General features: G+C 42.7%; 1 protein-coding gene across 4 annotated transcripts in view; it reads right to left on the bottom strand.

Annotated features, from left to right (window-relative positions):
- Nucleotides 1-26,078, bottom strand: part of kazna (kazrin, periplakin interacting protein a) — a 108,319-nt gene extending 82,241 nt beyond the window's left edge. For all 4 annotated transcript variants that reach the window (XM_061834916.1, XM_061834909.1, XM_061834926.1 and 1 more), the window contains exon 1: nt 25,732-26,078. In XM_061834916.1, coding sequence (XP_061690900.1) covers nt 25,732-25,906 — 175 coding nt within the window. In that variant the 5' untranslated portion in view covers nt 25,907-26,078. The remainder of the gene's footprint in view (nt 1-25,731) is intronic.
- Between the last annotated feature and the right edge of the window lie 513 nt (nt 26,079-26,591).

The raw sequence follows: 26,591 nt of genomic DNA, 5'->3' as shown, positions 1-26,591 counted from the left end.
ACCATTGGGCATTCTTTAAGATTTGCATGATGCCAGAACTAAGAAAAGGGCGTGGAAAGTCCTCTTGGACCCTCCACATTGTGGTCACCAGCTATTCCAGATTCTTCCCTCGAGTAGGCGCTATCAAGCAATGCAAACTAAACCCAGCAGACATCTAACAGCTTATTCCCTCTTGCCATCAACATTTTAAACAGTTATCCTACAGTTTCATTGTAGCATCCTACCAGTTTTACACCACTGTGTCGGGATACGTCCACATTATTTGTGCAATCACTGTTTTATCATGCTACTCTCTGCATTCTGTTGTTGATCATTATTGGCCACTTACGTAAGTGTTTGAGAACTCCGCATCATTTGCAGATCAGAAGTACCAGATCGTTGCACTATTAGTCACTTTAAAGGTCCGATATTTTGGCTTTTTAGACCTCGAGCACTGACTTAGTATTAATGTCAGTTTTGTTTACAAAAAACACCTTGGTTATGTCATACATGCATCGAGAACTACAACTACTGACAACTACTTCTGTTTGATCCAGTTTTGTATCGGTTTAGTCGATATTTGGCCAAGACAGCCCCCTTTCATCTAATTGGTTGCCTCCATGTGGAAGACCCACTTATGAGAGCACACATTTCTTATGTTGATAACGCAAGCTTGAAAGCAGAAAGGGAAGGCGGCAATTGTCGCTAGTGCTCCCGAAATTTGAATGACTTGCTATCAGGCCTCTGAGCAGAAAAATGTCTGGAACTCAGGAGTATATGGACGGTTGCAACTCATATTTCATGGTTATACCTCCATAGAGTCAATATTACATTCCAAATACTAGAGAAACTTGGTTTTGCAAAATAAGGGACCTTTAAATTGTCAATCACACGAGTGGTACACTTTCATTACTCAATAACCCGTCATACTCAAGTTTTTTTTTTTTTTTTTTTTTTTTTTTATCCTAAATGTATGTTTTGTCATAGTGGTTGTTTGTGTTTACACTTAGGTGGCCCCAACTACGAGCGACACATTTCTTATGTAACTTATACTCATCCAAAAAAGCTGATTCTGAAACAGAGAAGGAATATTGCACATAAAAAAATGGAGACAATATCGGTATGTCTCTGCCACCCTTGCAAAACATTGAACAATTGAGACAACCACGCTACAAATTTGAAATCATTGGCATTTAAAGCAGACAATATATTTGGTAGGCTTTCTTCCATGCAAGTAACCCTGACATTTAACTTGGTCACCAATGTCAGTGGAAGAAATGACCCATAGGTGATGGCCTTTCAAACATGTTCAAGACTCATTTCTTATTTCATTTAATTCTACAAAATCTTGGGTAAAAAATGTAAATGTTTTTTTAAATGCATTTTTTTTCCATCTAAGCCTATCCCGTGCATCTTCCTCTCTAACGCCCACTGTTTTCATGTCTTCCCTTACAACATCCATCAACATTTTCTTTGGCCTTTTTTTTTTTTTTTTTGCTCATTTGCCTGGCAGCTCCATCCTCAGCACAATTCTACTAATATACTCACTCTCTCACCTCTGGACATGTCCAAAAAATATTGAAATGTTGCCAGGCTTGATTAGTGTCTAAATTTCTGTATGTTTTCTTGGGCGATTAGAACCTCAAAACTGTTGTTTTCTTGGAGAATAGCTCATATAAAAGGCTGAAATTCCAAGGATTTTGGCAATTTTAAAATCAAACAAAGTCTGTAAATGACTGAGTCTCAAAAATTATCAAATAGTTTGATCGTCAATTTAGGTGTTGATAAATTGATTGTTGCGCCTCTATTTTTTTATCCTCTTGATCCGGGGTGGCCTACCAGTCAACGATGGACCCCTAACCCTAACCCTTTACAGTGTTATGGCACAGACAGATCATATACATGAATATCATTACCTTTTCACATAAACCTCTGCTCAGCCAGATTTATTGTAAATATCACACACATGATAACGACAAAAATGGACTTCTACACAGAGTGCTTAAACCACAGGCTACGAATGAAAAAAACTAATAAAATTGTGTGCGCTCTCACAGACAAAGTACTAGTTCAACAAAGTTTTGTCTCGTATGTCATAACTCTTATCTAATGCAACACTAAAATACTCACGTGATTGGAGGTCTGAGTGCAACTATGACAATGTCCGTTATTCTCTCTTCAATGTGGCGGGGCAGTTGTTTAAGATTTTGGTTCAGGACACAAGATTTTAGCAAAATCAACTTCGATTAGCGTTTATGCCTTCAAGAGAGCTGCACAATAGAAGGCAAAGAGCCCCATGGGCTCCAAGAGCCACAGGTTGGCCACCCCTAGAATCTAGATCATTCTTCTAGATTCTAGAGTTTTTCCTTTTTTTCTACTTTGTGCCAACAACTCATTTGTCAATGCGATTGTCTCCTGGACAATGAGAAGCTGTGTCATTTTGCTCAAAAGCTGCACTACAAATCAATTCTGTCCACACAGCCTGACTTGCCACAGAGTTGCCCAATGGACAAAGAAAATTATCAAGTCAGTATGTCATTTAAACGTCATATTTTCATTGCCTCTTCTTTTGACTTGAATGGTCATTTGGATTGTAAAACTTGAAAAACGTCAGGTGTTTGCCTCAGTTTGGCATGGGTCAAGCTTCTGAAACAGTTATAGCATCTTAATTTCAAAACAAGCAGGTGGCAGGAAAAAGATGCCTCCCAACACATCTGTACCCTTTCAACTGTCAAACCAACCCACCTGCCCTCCTCCAAAAGAGTCAAGCCCCAAAAGTATGAGAAAAACTGGCATGAGGGGAAGCAGACACCTCTCACCCTCCCTCCAAACTTGCATTTGAACTCTGGCTGAACTTGACTTGTTTGGATGAGAGATACAAGACAAAGCCGCTTTGCACAGGAGAGATGACGTGTCATGACTACGTGGAGACTGACAGAGAAGCTGGCAATACCTGTGCTTTTTGTTCAGTTCAGATAAGGGTAACCTTTACCTCACAAATCAGCCATAACATTTCTAGGCAATTGAACAAAGTCAGGCATTATCGCCTGGCACTTGAGCATTTTAAGATGTCCGTCTGTCTGTCGACCAAAGTAAAGTTATATTAAAAGGTCAACCAAAGGACAAAACATAATTTAGACTGGATTAACACTACATGGTTTAATTGGCTATTCTGATTTCTTGCTCTGAAATAGCACAATAAGGCTTCATGGAAGCATACCAGGTAGACTGAAAAAAATGCCTACCATCCGATATCTGCAGACTTGGAAAAAGGGCTCTTACGAATGCGGATCAGAATATCATGTGTATTAAATATCTGCCATTGTATCTGCAGTGTATACAGTCCAAAGAGCGCAGCTGTACCCATTCACTGGGAGCTTGAGGTTATTGAAATACTTCATGTTGCTGCTTACCCACCCTCATCTGTCCAAACAACACAGATAAACATTTAAAACTCTGCAAACCTAAACTCCAGAAAAAGTTTGTATGACTTTCAGCTTTTCACCACAGCGAGATGTTCAGATGATTTTTTTGGGCACAGTTTATAGACCTGACGCCCATGTTGAAAGCCCACCATGTTATTAAAGTGTGATTTTACAATTAGATAAAATATTCTGCCTCTAATTTGATTTGATGGAAAAAACCACCCAGAGCGAAAAACAACCAGAGACAGTTAGAGACAGAAGCCGTGACTGACTAGGTGTCAAGAAACTTGCTGTCCAACACGGCTTTCTGTCACTTTTGGCTTCTGGCTTTGCTGAAACTATAGTAAAAAATTCACGTCCAGAAAATAAAAACTTTATGATCCCTCATTAGCGATAACACATAACTAATACTGTAAACAGATTCAGACCCTAGCTCTTCTTCTTCTTCTTCTTTTCCTTTCGGCTTGTCCCGTTAGGGGTCGCCACAGCGTGTCATCTTTTGCCATATTAGCCTATCTCCTGCATCTTCCTCTCTAACCCCAACTGCCCTCATGTCTTCCCTCACCACATCCATAAACCTTCTCTTTGGTCTTCCTCTCGCTCTTTTGCCTGGGAGCTCCATCCTCAGCATCCTTCTACCAATATACTCACTCTCTCGCCTCTGAACATGTCCAAACCATCGAAGTCTGCTCTCTCGAATCTTGTCTCCAAAACATCCAGCTTTTGCTGTCCCTCTAATGAGCTCATTTCTAATCCTATCCAACCTGGTCACTCCGAGCGAGAACCTCAACATCCTCATTTCTGCCACCTCCATTTCTGCTTCCTGTTGTTTCTTCAGTGCCACCGTCTCTAATCCGTACATCATGGCCGGCCTCACCACTGTTTTGTAAACTTTGCCCTTCATCCTCGCGGAGACTCTTCTGTCACATAGAACACCAGACACCTTCCACCAACTGTTCCACTCCGCTTGGACGCATTTCTTCACTTCCTTACCACACTCTCCATTGCTCTGTATTGTTGACCCCAAGTATTTGAAGTCGTCCACCCTCGCTATCTCTTCTCCCTGTAGCCTCACTCTTCCCCCTCTACTGTTCTCATTCACGCACATATATTCTGTTTTACTTCGGCTAATCTTCATTCCTCTCCTTTCCAGTGCATGTCTCCATCTTTCCAATTGTTCCTCTGCATGCTCCCTGCTTTCACTGCATATGACAATATCATCTGCGAACATCATGGTCCAAGGGGCTTCCAGTCTAACCTCATCTGTCAGCCTATCCATTACCACTGCAAACAGGAAGGGGCTCAGAGCTGATCCCTGATGCAGTCCCACCTCCACCTTAAATTAAGATACTTACTTCTGTCCTGAGTCTAGCCTCCACTACTCTTTCCCATAACTTCATTGTGTGGCTCATCAACTTTATTCCTCTATAGTTCCCACAGCTCTGAACATCCCCTTTGTTCTTAAAAATGGGAACTAGAACACTTTTCCTCCATTCTTCAGGCATCTTTTCGCCCGCTAGTATTCTGTTGAATAAGTTGGTCAAAAACTCCACAGCCATCTCTCCAAATTGCTTCCATACCTCTACCGGTATGTCATCAGGACCAACTGCCTTTCCATTTTTCATCCTTTGTAGTGCCTTTCTGACTTCCCCCTTAGTAATCATTTCCACTTCCTGGTCCTTCACTCTTGCCTCTTCAACTCTTCCTTCTCTCTCATTTTCTTCATTCATCAACTTCTCAAAGTATTCTTTCCATCTATTTAGTACACTACCGGCACCAGTCAACACATTTCCATCTCTATCCTTAATCACCCTGACCTGCTGCACATCCTTCCCATCTCTATCCCTCTGTCTGGCCAACCTGTAGAGATCCTTTTCTCCTTCTTTCGTGTCCAACCTGGTGTACACGATACAGATTCAGACCCTAGCGATCAGAGGTAAATCATAGGATTCAGAAGCAATTCAAAATTAGCAATATTTCTGCTTGACGGGAAGGTTTATCACCTTTTTTTGATCTTTAATCAATTTTACTTTCCAAAAATTTAAGACTTCCAACCAGCATAATTTAGAATTATAATAACACTTCAGAATAAGTGACGCTACCTCCTATACTACGACGTGGCTAATGTTGGCCGTTTCACAGTGCTATGTTAGCCTAGTATAGGTAGCACTGCTATATTGTTGAAGCTGCATGTGTTCTCTGTGAATATTTATCAGCACTATGGACTTTTATAATTGCATGCCATTATGAATTGCCATGTTTGAGAATCACGTGTCTATGTAAGCAAAGGGGTGGTTTTGGTTAGAGTCTGTTGGGGATGGTCCCGTGCACCCCTCAGACGTTCCCAAGACGGCGGTAATCACACTGTTTGGCTTGTTCGAGTTCCTGATGATGCCGTTGGGTCTCAAAAACGCAGCCCAATCTTTCTAACGGTTAATGGATTCTGTGCTCAGAGACTTGCCCTTTGTGTTTATTTGATGACATCCTCGTCGCCAGCTCCTAGGAGGAAGAACATCTGATGCACCTCCGCGACCTCTTTGCAAGACTCGAGCAGCATGGCCTGATCATCAACCCGGCGAAGTGTGTTTTCGGGGTACCCTCCATCCAGTTCCTCAGGCACCTCATCTACAAAAACGGCACCGCCCCCCCTTCCGGCAAAGGTGGAGGCCGTCTCCATTTTTCCCCGACCTCGCTCGGCTCGGGGGCTCAGGGAATTTCTGGGGATGGTGACTTTCTACCACCGGTTCATCCGCCGGGTGGCCCACACCATGTGCCCGCTATATGAAGCACTTAAAGGCAAGGCACCCAACCAGGACATTGAATGGCCGAGAGGGTGGAAGCCTTCGAGGCTACGAAGGCCACGCTGAGTTGTGCCGCTATGCTGGCCCACCTGTCCCACGAGGCCCCCGTCGCTCTCACTACTGATGTATCAGACTACGCCGTTGGGGCCGTATTCGAACAGTGGGTCGGCAGCTTGCCTTTTTCAGCCATCAGCTGGTCCCCAGGGAATGCAAATACAGCACATTCGATAGTGAGCTCCTCGGCCACTGGCTGGCGATCTGCCACTTTCATTCCCTATTGGAAGGCCGTAAGTTGACGGCATATGTGGACCATAAACCCCTCACTTTCGCCATGTCCAAGGCGGCCGAGCCGTGGTCCGCCTGCCAGCAATGCCAACTGTCGTTCATCTCAGAGTAAACTACGGACATCCAACACATCGCCAGCAAATCCAATGTGGTCGCGGACTGCCTCTCCAGGGCGGTCGTCGGCACTCTGCATCTGGGTCTCGACTAATCCCGCATGAGAGCAGACCAGGCCTCGGACGACGGGGTACAGGCCCTCAAGACTTCTGACATGGGTTTGCACGTGGAGGAAGTCGCTGTTGGTGACTCGGGCGTCACGTTGCTGTGCGACCTCTCGGCTGGCCAGTCTCGGCCGCTGGTCCTTGCGGGCTGTTTTCGAGGCGTTCCACAACCTCTCAAACCCCGGCAGGAAACCGTCCGTGAGGCTGGTGGTCCAGACGTTCGTGTGGCGCAGGCTTGAGAAGAATGTGCAGGCCTGGGTTGACTCGTGCATGGCCTGTCAGCGTGCTAAGGTGCATCGCCACACAAAAGCCACCTGAGAGCCCTTTGCTGTCCCCGAGAGGAGGTTTGACCACTTCAACGTCGACTTGGTAGGTCTGCTTTCTTTCTTGCACGGTTTCACCTACTTGCTCACCATGGTGGACAGGACAGCCCACAGTGCGCTTTGGGACCCCGTCCGACCTTTCTTCTGACCATGGCCCTCAGTTTACCTCTGAACTCTGGAACGCAGTCGCTGAGACTTTGGGGGTCAATCTGCACCGCACTACTGCCTATCACCCCCAGGCGAACGGTCTCTGCGAGCGGTTCCACCACTCCATGAAAGCAGCCCTTCCTGCCGGCTTGACGGACAGCAACTGGTTGGATAAGCTCCCGTGGGTCATTCTCGGCCTCCGGTGTGCCCCCAAAGAGGACATGATGTCCTCGTCCGCCGAGCTCGTCTACGGCCAGCCGCTGCGGGTCCCTGGCGAATTCATCCCAGACGCCACGGCACCTTGGTCTGCAGCCAGGCAACGGTCCTCCCTGCTGGAGGCCGTCAAAGGGTCCACGCCAGTTCCCACGTCGCAACATGCCACCCCAGCTGCCCGGCTGCCCCGTTGCCTCCGCTCTGCGCATTTTGTGTTCATTCGACATGACCCCCACCGTGCACCCCTGTGCCCCCCATACGACGGCCCGTTCAGGGTCCTGGAGCATGGGGATAAGAGCTGCTCGTGGACATTGGCGGTAGACGCGAGACTGTTTCTGTGGACAGGGTCAAACCCGCGCACCTGGACATTGCCCAGCCTTTGGGGTTGGCCCTCCCCCCGCGGCGGGGTCGTCCCCCTTTGCCCTGTGCTCCCGCACCTGCCAGGGTGCCCTCGACCCCGCCTGGGCCCTTGTCCCTTGACTCAAAGGACAGTGCGGCTGCGCCCACCTCGGCCCCTGCAGTGCACACCCGCCAGGGTCGGGTTTTCATCCCTCCACGCCACAGGGATTTTGTCTATGGGTGAATTCTGGGGGGGCTTGTGTGGTGTTTACATAATTCACCCACGGGACCTTGAGTTGGGTTGTTGGGTTCTGCACGGACTGTTTTTGTTGTTGCACTTCCGGAGTTAGGAAATAGTGAGTTCCCACTGTTATGCGAGTAGTCTGTTGATATCTGCCAATAAAAAAAAGTTTGTTCCTGTGTTCAACACTCCGCCTCAGACTCCTTTTCCTCGGCGCTACACAGTGCTATTTAATACTGTCCTATTCTTATTGCTGAGAATGTACTTGTACTTCCTTCATCGTCCTTAATTGGTATGGAAGCAAGCCATCAGCATTGAAAAGTAATTTTCATACATGACTTTGCCGGAACAGAACAACTAATGTGGTCAATGATGCATTTAATAGCAATTACCAGTACACGTCAAAGAAATTATGTAGTTGTGAAAACAGCACTTTTGGCCTTTTGCGTCTTAGTAAAGGGCAGCTTGTCTCCTCACTCTATCGCACACACGTTTAACACATATGCATATCTTGAAAGTGCATGAACATAAATAATGTCCCTGCCCTTTTAATGACACACGCGTGCACACACCCACACACCCATTTCATTCCACCTTCTTCATATACAGTAGTATGATGCCAACCTCACAATGGCACTGCCTTCCTTACCCTGACAGGCTAGAATTCATCCAATTTGTCAGGTTTGGCACATCACTCTTCCGTAACACACCCTGTCAATTTCCCCATGGATCGGCTCTGAATGGGGCCGGTCTGCCCCAATGGGTCTCCTTGTATCTTATGGCAGGGCCCACCTGCACCCACTGTGACATCCAGGCGTGCTCAATCTGCTTCTTCAACCCAGCAGGCACCAGCTGGCTGGACAGCCTGCCTGCTGGGAAATGGACAGTTTATAGCTGAATGATTCACAGCGACACACCTCATTTCGATCTATATTCAGTCTTTGAGTGTATGCTGTGAGTTTTTAATGAAATGAAAATGCCTAAATTGCCACAACTAACAAACTGGGATAAGCACCACTTCACAAAAGTTCAGGTTCTTGCAGTACTAAACTAAAGTAATATTCCATTGGAAGATGAAGAAGGTCAAGATAATTTTTTTGGCACCTGGAGAAAAATATTTATCCAAGCCAGCCTTTGCGAAAATGGGTCAGGTCAAATGGGTCTGTTTTAACTCGGTCCCAATTATCAGCGCCAAATGGTGCAAGCCATTTGTTGATAATTATACATATTTCCAGTAAAGTGTTGAATGGAAGCACTTTCTGTACCTTGAGACCAATGTTCTCAACATGTCAATAAATCGCTGCTTTTGCAGTTTATCAATGGCAACAGCACCTTTCAATGATATGAATTGTTTATGGAGCAATTGGTTAATAACTAATTGCCTTTGGAACGCTCCCTGTTCGTCACCAAAAATCAAAACACCCCTACCCATGTCTTGGTGTGACGTCAGTGGAAAAAGTGGAGACGGAATTCACTTCACAGTCTGCGTGGGAAAAGGAATGTACTTTACCACAAAGTGGCAGTATATTCTCAGATTTTATTTGTCGCTGTTGGGTGGAATCCCCCCAAACTCTGAAATGTCAACTTTTTAGAAAACAATGACGAGACTTTTTTTTTTTCATAAGCATTTTCATAGCCAGTGCGGAAAAAATAATGTATATAAATTGGCAGTATTAAAAATGTTATATATTGTAGCTGTCAAACACAATCCCCTCAACTTTTCAGGAAATAAGAAAGGCAGCTTGTTTTGGTTTCCAACCACTGCTTTGTTCAATTTGTATTGTATCTTCAATTGCTGCTGTCATATATCGTTAAACTATACTCTGAACAACATATGAACAACAACTAGTACCCCAAAATTATGTAATATTAAAAATGGCTAACTTGAATATGCAGGGGGGGAAAAAACAATTTATTAGGGTGTCATCAATTAAGAATATACATATATGACAGGCAAGTGCCACATCTTTGCAAGCCTCATGACCCCAAGCAATCATATACGTGAATTAATGTCCGAAAACCAAGCATCAGTAATGTTTATGTGGATTTATCCAGTCATTATATTTTAGATTTTAAATATGACAGATTATGTACGTTATGTGTTCCTTTTTCCTCAAATGTTTGTCTCAGGAGAGGAAAACGCTTACGCGCCATAAAATAAAAAATATACGGCCAGTTGTTCTGATATTTTAAGATATGTTAGTGAGCATAAATAGAGTTGTCCACACAGGTTTTGGTGATGACTGGTCGTAGCTTTCTGAAATTAAACAATGGTGATTTTCGGGGGGGCCAGAATATCATCATTATGTTTCCGCAGCGGCGACAGCCACGCATGCCCATCAACGTCCACTGTCAGCAGAGCCCCATGACAGTAAAAAAAAAAAAAAAAAAAAAAAGAAAGCCTTCAATATGTCACAAAATCAAAAGCCTGTTTAACATCATCATTCAAAACTAAAACTACTGCCATCACAACAGCACCATGATGGCAGTAGTTCGCTATGACAGCCAGGTCAGATGACAGAGATGTGATAGGGCAGTTACAATTCATATTTATATATTTTGTATGTGGAGTGGGTCTAACTCTGTGTTGTGTATTTTTTATTTTTTTGTATGATGAGTGAGAAGACACACGCTGGCTGGTCTCAACCTGGTTTAATCGTCTCTCTTATGCTGTATTAAAAAGGAGACACATTCACAAATGTTCACAGAGCTCTCTTCCAAAAGACAGTCAAAGCTCTGTAACATTAAAAACATGGTCACCACACAGATCTTGACAACGTCTCCCCTCCTCCACCTAAGGAGTTATGTTTGAAATTAATAAAATACATTCAACACTGCGCCTCTGTAACTACACCAGCTTTGCCGACATTTTAAACTAATTTATCTTCACCTTTTACAACAAATCAATGAAAATATGTGGAGGACACCAACATGGCTACCTTACACTTAGCAATCAGAAACACAAGAGGAAGTGATCTCGTCGAACCGCCCGATAAATCTGGCTTCGAAATAAAACATGCAACCTACTTCCTGTGTTTCTCAGCTCTTCCCCCAACACTTAACTGCATTTCCCCCTGACCATGAACATTTTTAAACGCCCAATTCCTTACATCAGTAATAGCGGTGAAAAGAACGAGAAAAAAGAATAAATGCCAGAGCACGTGCTGCCTCTCAAAAAAAGAGTGCGCTTCTACGCCCTGTCTCTATTATAGCGGACAACATCACACCATTACATATGTCATGTAATACATGCATGCAACTGAAATTTTCCCGTAAAGTTTAGCTAGAAACTTGTTTTTTTATGACATGTATTGGGCACACCCCGAAAATACCCGAAGCTCCAGATACTGGGATGTTGTTCCTCTAATGACTGCAAGATAAACTGGAAGTGACGTTGGAATTGACAAACATAGCGTGCTACACACTATATGGAAAGGCGAGCAATGTGTTGGAATATGAGGACTAGGAGGAGGATTTTGACATACAAGAGCACGCAACATAACTTGACAGCCAAACCGTAAATGTTTGAGTCAATCAGGAAGTTAGATCCTGACAGTGATGACAACTAACAGCCAAGTAGCACCTGTACAACAGAAAAACGGGTGGCCACTTGGGTCGATGTGACAGCATGTCAAAAGTCAGTCATTTTATCCCGTCATAGCTTGACATAAGGCCACACCAGACCTGCCAATATTTTTTAGCACGACTATACGTATCATATATTCATATATGTTTCATTGATGCGGCACAAGTTTTCAAATGGTATGCAGGATTCCTACATATTGTTGCTCAAGTTGCGTTATGCTGCACGCTGCACAGAACGTCTCCAGAAAACTTCACAGCTCTCCTGGCCTCTGACATAATTTCACAGAAGTGCTGATCCAAAAATCCTTCGTATGGATTTTTTGTAGTCTGAAGTGCGTATGAAGAAATCTGCTCGAGCCACATGCATTTGTATAAAAATCCTCCAAGGTATTACAATCTGTCAGCAGAGTTATGCAGTAATTCTGTCATCTTTACCTGTGCTAAAAAATATCCTTATCATCTTGGATTGCACACGCTATGTTGCCCCCAGCTAGGATGCTAAATTAATCGCATCCAGTGGTAGGGAAATAAACTTGAGCAAACGGATAACAGACACGACTTGAACAGGATTCAAATTTCTGACTAAGATTTGGAAAGCTACATCTCAAATTACTTTTTTTTACCATTATCAGAACAGCTGCATTAGATGGATCCTATAACCTTAAAAATGGAACCACAAAAAAAAAAAAAAGGTTTATGCCAGACCCACAAAAAAGGCATGAATCTAAGACGTGTTGAAATATGACTGCAGCAGCATTTGTTAGTCACATCAAACGCATGTAGTGCATTCATCACATCAAACGTACTGTATGGGCCTCCAAGAAATGGGACAAAGGACAGAAATAGATTAGGCTTACATCTATTCAATCTACATGTACCAGAAATGAGAGAGGAACAGGCGAGATGTCATTTTGTCATTACTAATGCCGCTGTCGCTCGCGTGTGTGCACCACACTGCGAATAATAAGTGACAATACTTTAAGAGGTCCTGCAGCGAAGCCCATACAATCCAATATCCTTTTTGTCAAACATTCTTCATCACATCACGTCCTTCAACCACTACTGGGGCACTTATGTACTTGACGAACACCCACTTCTGCTGCTTTTATTAATGCTGACGATGATTAATCAGAAATACATTAATCTCCTCCACTGTATCAGAGGGACCAATTTGTTAGAGGCTGATGGGAGATCTTAGTTATTACAATGGGAAAAACTAGAAAGTTGCCATAAAGTTACGGCAGGATGGATGATCTATGAAATTTTCTTTATTTTGTAAATTCATTCATATTTACAAAATGACTAATTCCTTGACATTTATACTGCACTTCAGTTCTGTACCGTTTCTCTATGACACAGCGACGTTGGCATTCAATGGGCATCCTTGGAAACAATTGCTCATGGAAATGAAAACATTCCATTTTGATCTGAAACTGTCCATATCATAAAGTTGATGTTAATACCAACAAATTAAAAAAAATTGCATATTAGAAGAATAAAATGAGCTCACCACTTGACTATTATGAAGTGGTGAGGAAGTCAATTTCGTGAACCACCCATACCCAGTGCAAATTGATCAATTAACTTTTCACAACTCTGAGTGGTTCATGACACAGTGAGACAATGAGAGAAGATTACTTTATGTGCCAGAGAAAAGAGTCTGTTAACCCTAAACACACCTTATTTATATATTATTTGATTACTGTCGACAGTGTACAGTACAGCTTTTGTTATACAGTATTGCACTCAGCAGCTGGGACAGACATCCACTTTTACCACACGCACACACACACAACAGTCACTCGGTAATGTGTGTGTATATATATATATATATATATATATATATATATTTCATATTTATGTTAAGGGCAGTAAGTTTAACGGCAGGGTTGGTTGAGGGCAAGCGAGTAGGTAGGAACGTGCATTTTGAGAAAAAACGTTTTGTTTTGTTTTTCTAAAACACAAAACATAATTCTGAGTTACTTCAGACAAAAAATAACATTTTTGTGTGCACACAAATCACTGGAGAGTAGGAGGAAGTAGACTCTAGAATGCCCAGTATGCATTGTGTTTGCTTTTGCATGGCATTGTTCATACAATGTCATAGTAGCTAAGAATTGGGTTTCTCTTGTTAAGGTTAATCATTCCCTTGTAGTACTTCTATACATTGTGTTCATTCACCTGTTTTATTTTGTTACTGTTCACTCCACACTGTTATATTTGATCACTCAGTTCTTGAGGCCAACCAAGTTGTACGGATTAGAGACGGTGGCACTGAAGAAACAACAGGAAGCAGAACTTGAGGTAGCAGAAATGAGGATGTTGAGGTTCTTGCTTGGTGTGAACTGGTTGGATAGGAATAGAAATGAGCTCATTAGAGAGACAGCCAAAGTTGGATGTTTTGCAGACAAGGTGAGAGAGAGCAGACTTGGGTTTGGACTAGTCCAGAAGCGAGAGAGTGACTGTTGGTAGAAGGGTGCTGAGGATGGAGCTGCCAGGCTAAAGAGCGAGAGGATGACCAAAGAAAAGGTTGATGGATGTTGTGAGGGAGGACATGAGGACCGTGGGTGTTCGAGAGGAGGATGCACGAGATAGGCTTAGATGGAAAAAGATGACACACTGTGGTGACCCCTAACGGGAGAAGCCGAAAGAAAAAGAAGAAGTAGTTCTTAAAATTAGCAGCCACAAGTTGTCATTGCTTCTTAGAAGTAAGGCACGTCTTTGCCACATGAGCTTTTCTCCTCAAAATTCACCTTTACATGTTCAAAATCTAATACCATATTTACCTGGAGATTAATGCGGCAGTGGGAGGGACGTATCGGGGTCATTATAAATATGGGTAGGACGTGTCTCCCCCTCCCCCATCCCCCAGTACCATCTGCACCCATGAGTTACCACTTCCCTCATGCTCCCTTTGCTTAGACTTTTGGTGAAGCCACAAAAAAAGAAAAAAATGAACTCAACACACACACACACACCCACACACACATCATTTTATGTTGTTGCCAAAGCAAATCACTTCACTTTCGATCACGTTAAAATAATTGCGAGCAATGTTTAGTGAGAAAACCTCTTTTTTACAAAAACCCCTTTTTACAAGAAATCAAAAAATACTGTAGTTGGAGTAGTTCTATTGTCGTGTAAGTGTCCTTATAGAAATAATAGCTGAGATGTTTTCACATGACGCCCTTCTGTGGCAAACTGTAATTACAATGTTGCCTGCAACATAAATGATTTTGATACCCCTGCTTTACATTCTTCTGTAAGCTCAACACTTGAGCAATGACTATTCTTCCAGCCTTTTACTTTTCCATATCACAAAACCTTTTCCATTGCACTATTCGGAGAGGTAGGTAGTATTAATGCACTACACAGTCACATTTAATCTATTTTTACCTCACAGGCTCAGAAAAGGAACAGCTACTGCATGTCATGCGCTGAGCTCCCTTGTTCGTGTTTTTCTATTGCCCTTTTCCACTGAACCCGACCAGCCTCGCACCCCGTGTGGTTACTTCCCCATTACACTTTTTCGAGGCCAAGCGGTGACGTCGGGTTTTCTGAACCTCTTCTGACTTGATGCTAAAATGCAGATTGGGGAGGGTGATGATGTAACCGTTATCTGGTTGGCCGACAGATGTAGTAGGCGTTTGTTTTAGCGCAGTCACTTTTCACTTTCTCAATCATGGCATCTCAAGAGATGCCACTGAACAGGACTGAACTGTTGTCCAGTATGTGTTTTCGGGAGTGGCCAATCATTCTGGTACTGGTTTTGCCATGATTCAAAGTTTGAATCGCTGTCTTAACCAAAAAAGCACATGAGATTTTCTTCAAGGGATAACAGATTTTCAGGTTTAGTGGGCCTTAATGTCACACTGCATCAAAAGTAGGATATAATGCATCAAATATTGTTTTACATCAATACCAAAAAACTAAATAACAAATTAATTCATAATGTATAATGTACCTGTGGATGAACAAGCAAAGGTTGTGACCAGAATGGATGCCAACATAGGTACAAGGTGGGTACCTTATAATGAGTGGAACCAGTGAGCCTCCTTTCAAAATATTCATACTCTCGCTTTTATTCTCACTAACATCCTCTCTCTTTAGCAACATGCTTCTTCTTAAACTATTAATCTATATTTTTATGGTGTAAGATAGGTGATAAAGTACAACATATTGACAATAGAGCTTGTGCACGTGACATCACCATTTTCACGGCGCTATATTGCCGGTCAAACAGAGCTGCTAGACATTGTGGGAGACATTGAACCGGAGCAGAATATTCACAATGCCCGAGACTTGTTGTGCTGTTGGTTGTCAGAACAGACGAGACAGATATTCAGAGATCATTCTATAGCATACCAGCTGAAAAGACCAGAAAAGATCGATGGATTTCGGCAATTAAACGTGATGGCTGGTGCCCAACCAAATACACACGTCTGTGTAGCGATCGCTTCATTTCAGGTAGGAATTGTTCTTAATCTCAAATTACCAATTAGTATCTATAATGCCAAATTGACTCATTTGCGAACAATGTGTATTTAAAAAAAGAAAATAAACTGTTTGTCGCAGAGATGTTTATGTGTGGCAGCGATACGCTTCCGTGTACGGAGGAGCCGATTTGCTGTCCTTCCCCCCTCCCCAAACATAGTTAATGAATGTGAGATTGTGTAAAACCAGGGGTCATTGATTTAAATATTGATATTTGTATTGAAAAAAATCTGAGCGGCTCCAACACTATGTGGGATTGATTGAGAACAGATCCAGCAACGAAGTATTTGTATGAGTCCAGACTTTTCTACGGTTTCAAACTCTTCTGTGTAAAATCTCAAGGATTCACTCACCAGAGACATGTGTAGATCCAGTTGTCCAAGACAGGCGGAAGCAGGTTAACAGTCGACCTTTTTATCGGCGAAAACACTTAAACACGCATTAAATATGGGTCCTCTCTGCCAAGTGTCTCTAATTTTTCCACATACCTTCGTTTATTATCACCTTCTAAATATTTTACGGTATCAGACAAAACTCTGGGCACGGTGCTATAAAACAGTTTCGTTTCGTCTCAATGGACTTAGCATTGAACAATTCTTTGTTTGACCAGCAATATGGCGGCCAGTCCTGTGATTTTGGTGACGTAGGTGCACGAGCTCTATAGAGCATCAAACACCTATAGAGGCTCACCGGGTATCCACTTGTGAATCGCTCATGAACTGGGGTGAATCAGCAACTGTAAACGATGGTCCTGTCTCGTCGGTTTCGACCACGTCTCTCCCTGTGCACCAGGTTTTGAGCAGATTTTGCTGAAGAGCTGCAGACATTTTTGTCCATATTGCACGCTTGCATGTGTCCAGCTGAAGCTCATCCATGCTTTTATCTCAAGTACACTGTAGTATTGAAATGGTCTTCTGGCTGGGCTCCCCAAAAAGAGCATAAAACAGCAACAACTTGTTCAGAATGTTGCAGCTCGCATTTTGACCAAAACAAAGAGGTCAGATCATATACAGTAACTCCAATTCTAAAGTCTTTACACTGGCTTGCAGTCAGTTTTAGAAGAGATTTTAAAGTTCTGCTACTGGTCTACAAATCACTAAATGATTTAGGTTCTGAATACATGAAAGAAATGCTAATGGAATACAAACCCAGTAGGGCTCTGAGATCAACTGACTCAGGTCAAATCGTGGAGTGTAGAGTCCATCGCAAATATGGTGAAGCATCATTTCGCTAGTATGCTGCAGACAAATAGAATAAGTTGCCAAAAGAGGTGACGTCAGCATCAAGTGTGAATGCTCTGAAATCCAGGCTGAAAACATTTTTTCTCATGCGTTTTAGAGTACTTCAATTTTTTTGTGATATTTTTTGCACTAAAACCTGTTTTAATTGTACTCTTTATTTTCAAATGTTTTTATTTTTGTATTTGAATGCTTTTAATCATGTAAAGCACATGCATTACGTTGTGTATGAAATGCGCTTGCTTTGCATACTGGCAGAAGATGAAATAGAGCAAAATGCAAAGCATGACGAGAAAAATGGTGTCACCTTCTTCCTCATCCCATCGCAATCCCTCCCACTTTTGATTGGTGCCTGTTGCAAAATGAAATGCAACAGAGGCTGGGCCAGGCCAAGTAAGGTCGGGGTAGTGCAATGTGAGGCCGTTCTAGATTTAGAAAAGCGGCAATGTAATGCAAGCAATCTCTAGTGATCTTTTCGTGCTGTTTCATGAGTGTTAAATAAAAAGAAAGACCACTTATTGAAGCTGAATTTGCCTTAATCTAATAATAAAGATTTAAATTATTTGTTTGTCTCTATGTGCACTGCGATTGGCTGGCAACCAGTTCAAGGTGTACCCCGCCTCCTGCCCCTGCTCAATGACAGCTGGGATAGGCTCCAGCACCCCCTGTGATCCTTGTGAGGATAAAAGGCTCAGAAAATTGATGGATGGATAGAATTATTATTGTTTTGGTTAAAGCTATATTGTTGGGAAACATATGAATTTTCATGTTTCTATTTTATATTTTCCACTAATTTTTAAAAAATAAAAAACGAATTTGTCAGTTATTCAGCACTTGTGAAAACATTTAATACTTAGTCATACTCAAGTAAACATTTGGAGAACCATTTTTGACTTTCAAGTGTGCCACATTATTATTCAGTAGAATACTTTAAGAGAACATTTACTTGAGAAGAATTTTTGGCTTACTGTACCCACCACTGACTGAATGGCGTAACTAGCTCCACAGCACACTTACCTGGACGATCTGCTTCTGCATGAGAGCACTTGTAGAATCTCTCTGCAAGAAGCAAATACTGAGGAAAGGCAAATTTACATAATGGAGTGCTACTCAAACTAACTCATCAAAAATATCAAACATAATATCAGACAGACTTGGCCTAGCCAAATGCAATACAGGTACACTAAAGTAAAAAAGATTTCAGTATAGAACTCTGGGTCTGATTACAGGTCCAGTGGATTACAGCACATTACATCTTTGATAATGCTGTACAGCAAGTGTCTCAAACTCACGGCCCATGGGCCATTTGTGGCCCACAAAATTATATTTTGTGGTCCCCATCTTAAAATGAAAGTATAATGGTAGTGCGACCCCTCAAGTGTTATTTGGATGGCACTTTTACAGTGCCGACCAATCATGGTGGGGTAGATGGCTATCAGGCGTGTGACATCGACCGGGCTTGATACAAGCACAGAAACAATTTTCAAAGAGAAAATTACAGCAGTGTTGCCACTGAGAGGTTTTTTTTTTTGGGGGGGGGGAGGTTTTGCACACAAGTTGCAATTATCACCGTCCTTCTTCATCTTATTTTGTGTTTTAAAAAAAATATGTTTGGGAAGATAGGATTGTTTTTAATTTCTAATTTAAATTCCACATTAGTCCACATGCGCCGAGGCTGTAGCCTAGCCTCAGCCGGACTCCGGCTCCAGCGGCCCCAACGTCAACTGAGTTCGAGACCCCTGCTGTACAGGGACCAAAAGTGGTGTTAATATCCACCCAAAATGTCGTTAAGACTAAGTTCCACTTTTTTATGGCTTGTCAATCTAAATGATCAGGTCCTCTCTCTCTCTCTCTCTCTCTCTCTCTCTCTCTCTCTCTCCAATGAGTTCTACATGGACAATATACCTGAATAAGTGGCTATAAACCACATGGTACAGTTCCGTAATGTACAATCACTTTTCTTCAACTTACATTACGGGCAACTAATTGCTACCTGCACTCAAATGTTAAGGTGTTACTCTTATTAATTAAGCTGACATGAGTCATTGTATTTGCAATGCAATCTCCAGCGGGCAGCAATTCCTTCCGAAAGCAAAATTAATCAGGAAAGTAACTGCACCAGGAGATGTCTTGAATGAAGTCAGTTCAAGAAAACTGCTGTTTCCATGCTTTGATTCTGGACACTAACTGCTAAATAAATGTCTCCTAATCTTGGCATAGATGCGCAACCTGGGAAAGGCTCTCCTTTTTTGTCTCGTTTCCAATTCTACAATAAATTCGACTTAAAATGCCATTTTCATCAACAGAAATCACTCATGAGACTTGGCGCTACACAGGTGTCACTCACGACTCCAGTATCCCAATATGTTTCCCAACCCCCCTCCCCCCTTAATTTATTTCTGTGGTTACTGCACACCAAATGTTTCTGTGAGTGACAGCAACTTTAGACATAGACCTCATGTGTGTAAAAAAGGCATAAAAATAATGATATGTTATCAAATGTCAGTGGGAAATCCTGTTCAAGCAAAACATTCTCATCTCAGTTTAGGATATTGTCCACCTCAAGAGATGAGCGGGAGGAATGGGATTTTGGCAGGACGGTAACCAACAACTAACAAACCTAAACTGGTGGGGGGAGGAGGGGTGCGCGTCATCCCCTTAGGAGCAAATACTGTATCTTAATGGAAACTATTTGAGCATTTAAAAAATTACACTGTGGGGAAAAAGCATTGGGACAAAGTTATTCCATAAGCAGAGGCCTTTCCCAAACTTTCAGCCACGTTTTCAAAATCTCAAGAGATGGCATAACCCTTCTTCCTTTTTGATATTCCAGAAGAAAAAGTTATAAACTGAAAATAATTGCGGAAAAAATACAAAAACTAAGAACTATTTAGAACACAATTGTGGAAACATAGTGTAAAAAAACACTTTTTCATTGTTCCAATTCCTCCTCGCTTATATTTTGGTCTGTGGCTAAAACGGGCCAGCGACGCACTTGTGTCTCTGGCATGACTTGCACCATCCCCCACCAAATAAGAACTTGAACCCCTTTATTTGCATCAGTGGTTGTCCAGCACAATTGTGAGTTAAATACAGTAAATTATAAATATTTGGCACATTTTTATAGCTGAAGGTTCAATTTAGCAAGCTAGCTATTCTTAATGCTCAAAAACACTTTCGCTGAATGCCAGAATTTGCAGAACAGCTTAGTGTCGTGATATAAGTGCATGTGTTATGCATTTCGTTATTCAGGCTACTATAATGTGTTGGGAAACAAAGCATTGTGGGCAGATAACTGGCAAAAAGTATGTGCTCAAATGTTTGTCACGTAGCGGTGAGCCACAGGCGGAATAACGGGTAACGATTCCACTGTCTTTCCGTCAGACGAGTGGCGCTCCGGTTCGCTTGCACGCTAGCTGGTGGCTAACACTCATTGTGGCATAGAGAGGCCTGTGAAACCACTTCTGAAAGATTTACAGCAAAGGAAGGTCTGCCACCAAAGAAACCTGGCTCGGGTAGACTGCTGTGGAACCAGTAATATAGTTTATTTGAGCATCGTCCTGAGCATTCGATTTACCTCATGTTTTATTTTTATCTGACCCTAACCCTTTACCCCGAATGTGGTGGCCCATATTACCCTTTTCATTATGTCCCAGAATAAACATACAGTGAAGAAAATAAGTATTTGAACACCCTGCTATATTGCAAGTTCTCCCACTTACAAATCATGGAGGGGTCTGAAATTTTCATCATAGGTGCATGTCCACTGTGAGAGAGATAACCTAAAAAGAAAAATCCAGAAATCACAATGTATGATTTTTCAATGATTTATTTGTGTGATACGGCTGCAAATAAGTATTTGAACACCTGAGAAAATCAATGTTAATATTTGGTACAGTAGCCTTCGTTTGCAATTACAAAGGTAAAATGTTTCCTGTAGTTGTTCACCAGGTTTGCACACACTCCAAGAGGGATTTTGGCCCACTCAGCCACACAGATCTTCTCTAGATCAAACAGGTTTCTGGGCTGTCGCTGAGAAACACGGAGTTTCAGCTCCCTCCAAAGATTTTCTATTGGGTTTAGGTCTGGAGAGTGGCTAGGCCATGCCAGAACCTTGATATGCTTCTTACGGAGCCACTCCTTGGTTTTTCTGGCTGTGTGCTTCAGGTCATTGTCATGTTGAAGCCACAAGCCATCTTCAATGCGCTGACTGAGGGAAAGCGGTCGTTCCCAAATAATCTCACAATACATGGCCAGGTTCTTCCTCTCCTTAATACAGTGCAGTCATCCTGTCCCATTTGCAGAAAAAAAAACCCTCAAAGCATGATGCTTCCACCCCATGGTTCACAGTCGGGATGGTGTTCTTGGGATAGAACTTATCATTCATCTTCCTCCAAACACGGTTAGTGGAATTATGACCAAAAAGTTCCAATTTGGTCTCATCTGATTACAAAACCTTCTCCCATGACTCCTCTGTCATCCAAATGGTCATTGTTCATCATCAGTCAGCTTCTTCCATTTTCTAATGATTGCTCCAACAGTGGACCTTTTTTCACCAAGCTGCTTGGCAATCTCTCCGTAGCCCTTTCCAGCCGTGTGGTGTTGTACAATTTTGTCTCTGATTTCTTTGGACAGATCTTTGGTCTTGGCCATGTTACAAGGTTGAGTCTTACTGATTGTATGGGGTGGACAGGTGTCTTTATGCATCTAACAACCTCATACAGGTGCATCTGATTCAGGATAATACATGGAGTGGAGGTGGACTTTTAAAGGCGAACTAACAGGTCGTTGAGGTTCAGAATTGTAGCTGATACACAAGTGTTCAAATACCGTATTTTCCGCACTATAAGGCGCAGCTTTAATGAATGGCCTATTTTAAACCTTTTTTCATATATAAGGCACACCACAGTATAAGGCGCACTGCATTATAAGGCACATAGCATAGATGCTACAGTAGAGGCTGGGGTTACGTTATGCATCTATTAGATGGAGCTACAGTAAAGGCTCAATATTGATCCACATATAAGGTGCACCAGATCATAAGGCCCACGGTCAGCTTTTGAGAAAATTAAAGGCTTTTAGGTGTGCCTTACAGTGCAGATAATGCGTTACTTATTTGCAGTTGTATCACACAAAAAAATCATTAAAAAAAAAAAATCATACATTGTGATTTCTAGATTTTTCTTTTTAGGTTATCTCTCTCACAGTGGACATGCACCTATGATGAAATTTTCAGATCCCTCTATGATTTCTAAGTGGGAGATCTTGGAATATAGCAGGGTGTTCAAATACTTATTTTCTTCACTGTATTCCAGAAGTTAATTTCACTTTTCTCCTTTTTATACCAACTTTCACAGAAAGATTTACAAATAGACACACAAATATATTGACACAATCAGATGGGATATCACATAATTTGAGTTTAGTCATCTGCTCCTTCCTCTCTATGTCAATGAACCCATAAAAATCCATGATCTTCTTATTATTATTTGATAGCAAATTGCGAGATAACTAACTGAAATCTGAAAACAGTATCTTCAAAATAAAATAAATCAACTATGGGTTATTTAATTATTTTTAAAAGGGATATTATTAAAAGTGAAGACAGTTGCCATTTTTTTTTGGGGGGGGGGGACTCCTGTTGTTCATGGTTTAATAAAGTAATGAAGTAGAACGTACAATATGTGCAATATGTTCTACAGGATCAGTGTTCAAAGCGTACAAGATCAAATGTGTGATGTGAACTCTACTTCACAATGAGAGTCGACATGGCCGCCTCAAGATGCCGAGATATCGCCAACAGCCAATGAGGGTGAAGCTGCTTTCCGCTGGGGAGATCAGTCGTCCAATCAGTGCATCTTATTTTCAGATTGAATACAACTGAGAAACTCAACTAGCAGGCATTAAAGACTAACCACAATACTCCATCTTGAAAATTGGCATAAATGGGGAATTTTCAACCCTAATTATCTTGAAAACCTGATAAAAATCAGAAAAGATTATTTAAAAAAATAAAACTAACAAAATTTTGATGACATGGTACATTTAAAAGATTGGTCCACAAACAAAATTTTAATCTGGTACAAGTACACACAGCCCCCCAAAATTGGAAGCCTGTTTATGTTGCTTGGCTCAGTATAAAATTGCAATCAATTTTACCACAGCGGACTTTTGGTGTGGGTAGTGTGGGCTCGGTTCCCGCTCAGTTGATGGTGTCGTTATGTGCCCTGCGATTGACAGGTGACTAGTTCAGGAAGTAGTTCTTTCACCCCAAGTTAGCTCGGATAGATGGGCTCCGGCACTACCGCGATCCTTAAGCGGCTTGGATAATGGGTGAATGGATTTTAGTCGCATACAACTATGCTATAAAAATGGAGACTTAAACCTTGTTTTATGATGATTACAGCATATCAAAGCTTTTGTATTGAGCGGAATTTACAGTCAACAGGTTGGCTCAGAAAAACCGGACTGGTACATTTTTGCACTTCTTATGATCCATGTCAATCATTACCTCAACAGATCATGATATTGCTATTTTGGATTGAGTGGGACACTAGTAAGCTCTAGATACAAGCAATGTAATTGAAGCAAGTTATCCTTCTCACGAGGAGGCTGCCGCTTCTGTTGTTGTGCTGCCAGGTAGCACCAGCAACTGCTCTTCCCTCAGGATTTGCCCTGTGCCGGCTGTGCAATGAACTGGTGACCCTTAGCGCACATTTCCTTTTCAAATGTAGCAACTGATGATAAATTACCGAATCCACCAAGACCCAGCCATTACTCACATACACCTCAGGTGGTAAAGGACAGCTCCAGGGAGAAAGAACAGATAGTGCGAGGTGAGCATGAAGCAAAAATAAACATGCTTGAGAAAGGTAAGGGGGTCAAATAAAAGCAGGCACATTTCTAAATTATGTCCATACTGGGAACTATGAAGCACTTAGTTACAGCCCCAAGGTCTACGCACACACATCTGCTTCTGAAAGACTTTTTTGATACAAAGGATGAGAGTCTTATTAGTGCTAAGCAAAATCACTCAAATCCATCACTGAACATGAACCTTGAAGGCATCATTGGATCTAAGCAGCCAAGCACTCGTATGAGAGACAATGAAATCGGCGTTCTCAGAAAAGCGCTTGTCGTCACTCACTCACTTTGGACAATGCTCACTGCTATGGTAACAGCAGAAGCGCCAACGTGTACATGGAAACCAAGGTAAGGAAAAACATTTGGGGCGGGAGTTTCAAGTGATTAGTTGAGAAAAAAAAAGTTGTGCTTTTTAATCACATTTTGTGTTGTAAACAACGCATCACTGTCGCTGATGCACTGATACACACGTCAAAGCTTGGCTAGCAAAATGGAAGATATGGATTAAATGGCGTTGCTCGGACCGATGGGAGGCACATTGACTCTCGAAGTGGATTGCTCTGACTGTAAACCGCTTGAGGTCTGCAAAAACAATATTCAGATATGTGTCATTTTTTACACGGTAAACCACTAAAATCACTTAAAGCATTTTTAAGTGTTGCTTTTAGGACAGTGATTGTTATGTAATTTTAAGTGTTCCAAAAGTTTCCAGCAGAGCAATTTGAAAGTCAGCAGCTGGGTCATGGCCAATGTTCGCCATTTCCTTATAACAGAGGTCAACAAGGACTACATGACTTTCAGTACGAGTGCAGGGAGTACTGCCTGAGGTCTTCCTTGTGGATGTGAAAAGAGGAAGTCATGCAGGTCTTTATGGCAGGACTGTAGCTTGACCTCAGAGGTGTCTAAAATATGTTGCTTGGAAGGCAACATACTGCAGACAGACAGCTGGCTGGCTGGAGCAGCTGACTGCTATGGAAACAGCGAGTGTGGAAGTAGGCGTGTGCCAGGATTGGAAAGGGTTTGGTCAGCCATGTATGCTTATGTCACCAGCAGCCATGTGTAAATACACACATCTGTCAGCTACTTAAGTCACTGGGGAGATGAAGGTAGGAAAGCGTAAACAGCACACACACCCTTGGATGACATTCTACGGACTGGCCACCTATGCAAGAGCTCTCAGTAACAATAACCCACGGCAACTCGAAGCCCCTCCACCCACCCACCCGCAAAAAAAAGAAAAAAAAAAGATCCATTGGTCACTATATTGCAAAATGAATGGACTGGGGTGGGGGTGTGGAGGGAGCGAGGGAGAGAGAGAGAGAGGGGAAAAAAGATGCTGTAACTTTACCCACTCTGGCCTGACCAAAGTGCAGCACGACTCCCTCTTTCAGGTTCACAAGGTTAATTATTCAACATGAGGAGGGAGGCAGGGGTTGAGAATGGGCACGAGCAACAGAAACACTCCACGCGTCTTTTGTCCAAATCACTCACACTCATTGGCACAGTTAGCAGCAAGCAGCACGTGCTCCGCGTTCGCAGCCGCACCGGCGCTGCCCTTCGCGTCCACTTGCGATCTTACCGTTGTAGTTGCGCTGCAGGCTCTCCAGCATGCTGCCCGAAGGCTCGGCAGCCCCCAGCTCGGTCAGTCTTCGGCTGGTGGCGCTCAATTCCGAGCGCAAGTTGGTCACCTCCTGGCTGGCCGACTGAATAGCCCCGTCTATGCGCTGAGCCAGCTGCTTGTTGTCATCCATCATTTTCAGGATTTTTGCCTACGCAGAGGGAAATCCGGAAAAGGTGTCATGCTGACAAGTTGTGCATTTCCAGAGGAGGCAAGGTGTCCACAAATAAACCCCTCTTTTGCTCTTTGATGAGAATGTCAAGTGAAATCCTGAAAGCAGTTTCTTCCTTTTGTTTTGCAGAAAGTCGTCCAGCTCTCGGGAAATTTGAATCTGCTGGACGGACTGTGTGTGTTTCTGTGACTTCTGCAAGCACGTGTGCGCGTGTGTGAACGTCGAACTGCGCTGCACTATCACTGTGTGAAACGTGCTGCTCCCCCCCCCTCCCCTCAGCTGACGTTTGCAAGGACACGCAGCGTTGAGAGATGACAGGCACCTTTTTTAAATGGACTGTACCAATTGCACAGCGAGTCAGAGGGGGGGGGGGGAGTGACCTACTCATGTGAGCTCAGGGAAGTCAGAAGCGTCACCCATAGCTGTCGTGTTAAGATATGGCCAGTGGGTTCTGGTGATTTGTGTTTGAAATGAAACATAGCAAAGGCTGACAAAGTGTGGGGAGAGTGATAAAATTGACACTTCATAGCGTTGCATGCGTCTTCCTCCTCAATGTGTGTTTTCCCCTCAGTGGTCAAAGGAATTGATTTGATTGACCAATAAACAGATCAGGGTCAAAATATAGTTTCACAGCAAGTTATCCAAACGT

This window comes from Syngnathoides biaculeatus, chromosome 2 (genome assembly GCF_019802595.1).
Source record: "Syngnathoides biaculeatus isolate LvHL_M chromosome 2, ASM1980259v1, whole genome shotgun sequence".
NCBI lineage: Eukaryota > Metazoa > Chordata > Actinopteri > Syngnathiformes > Syngnathidae > Syngnathoides > Syngnathoides biaculeatus.
The sequence above is the reverse complement of the archived record's forward strand: the minus strand, read 5'-3'. Positions and strand labels throughout refer to the sequence as shown.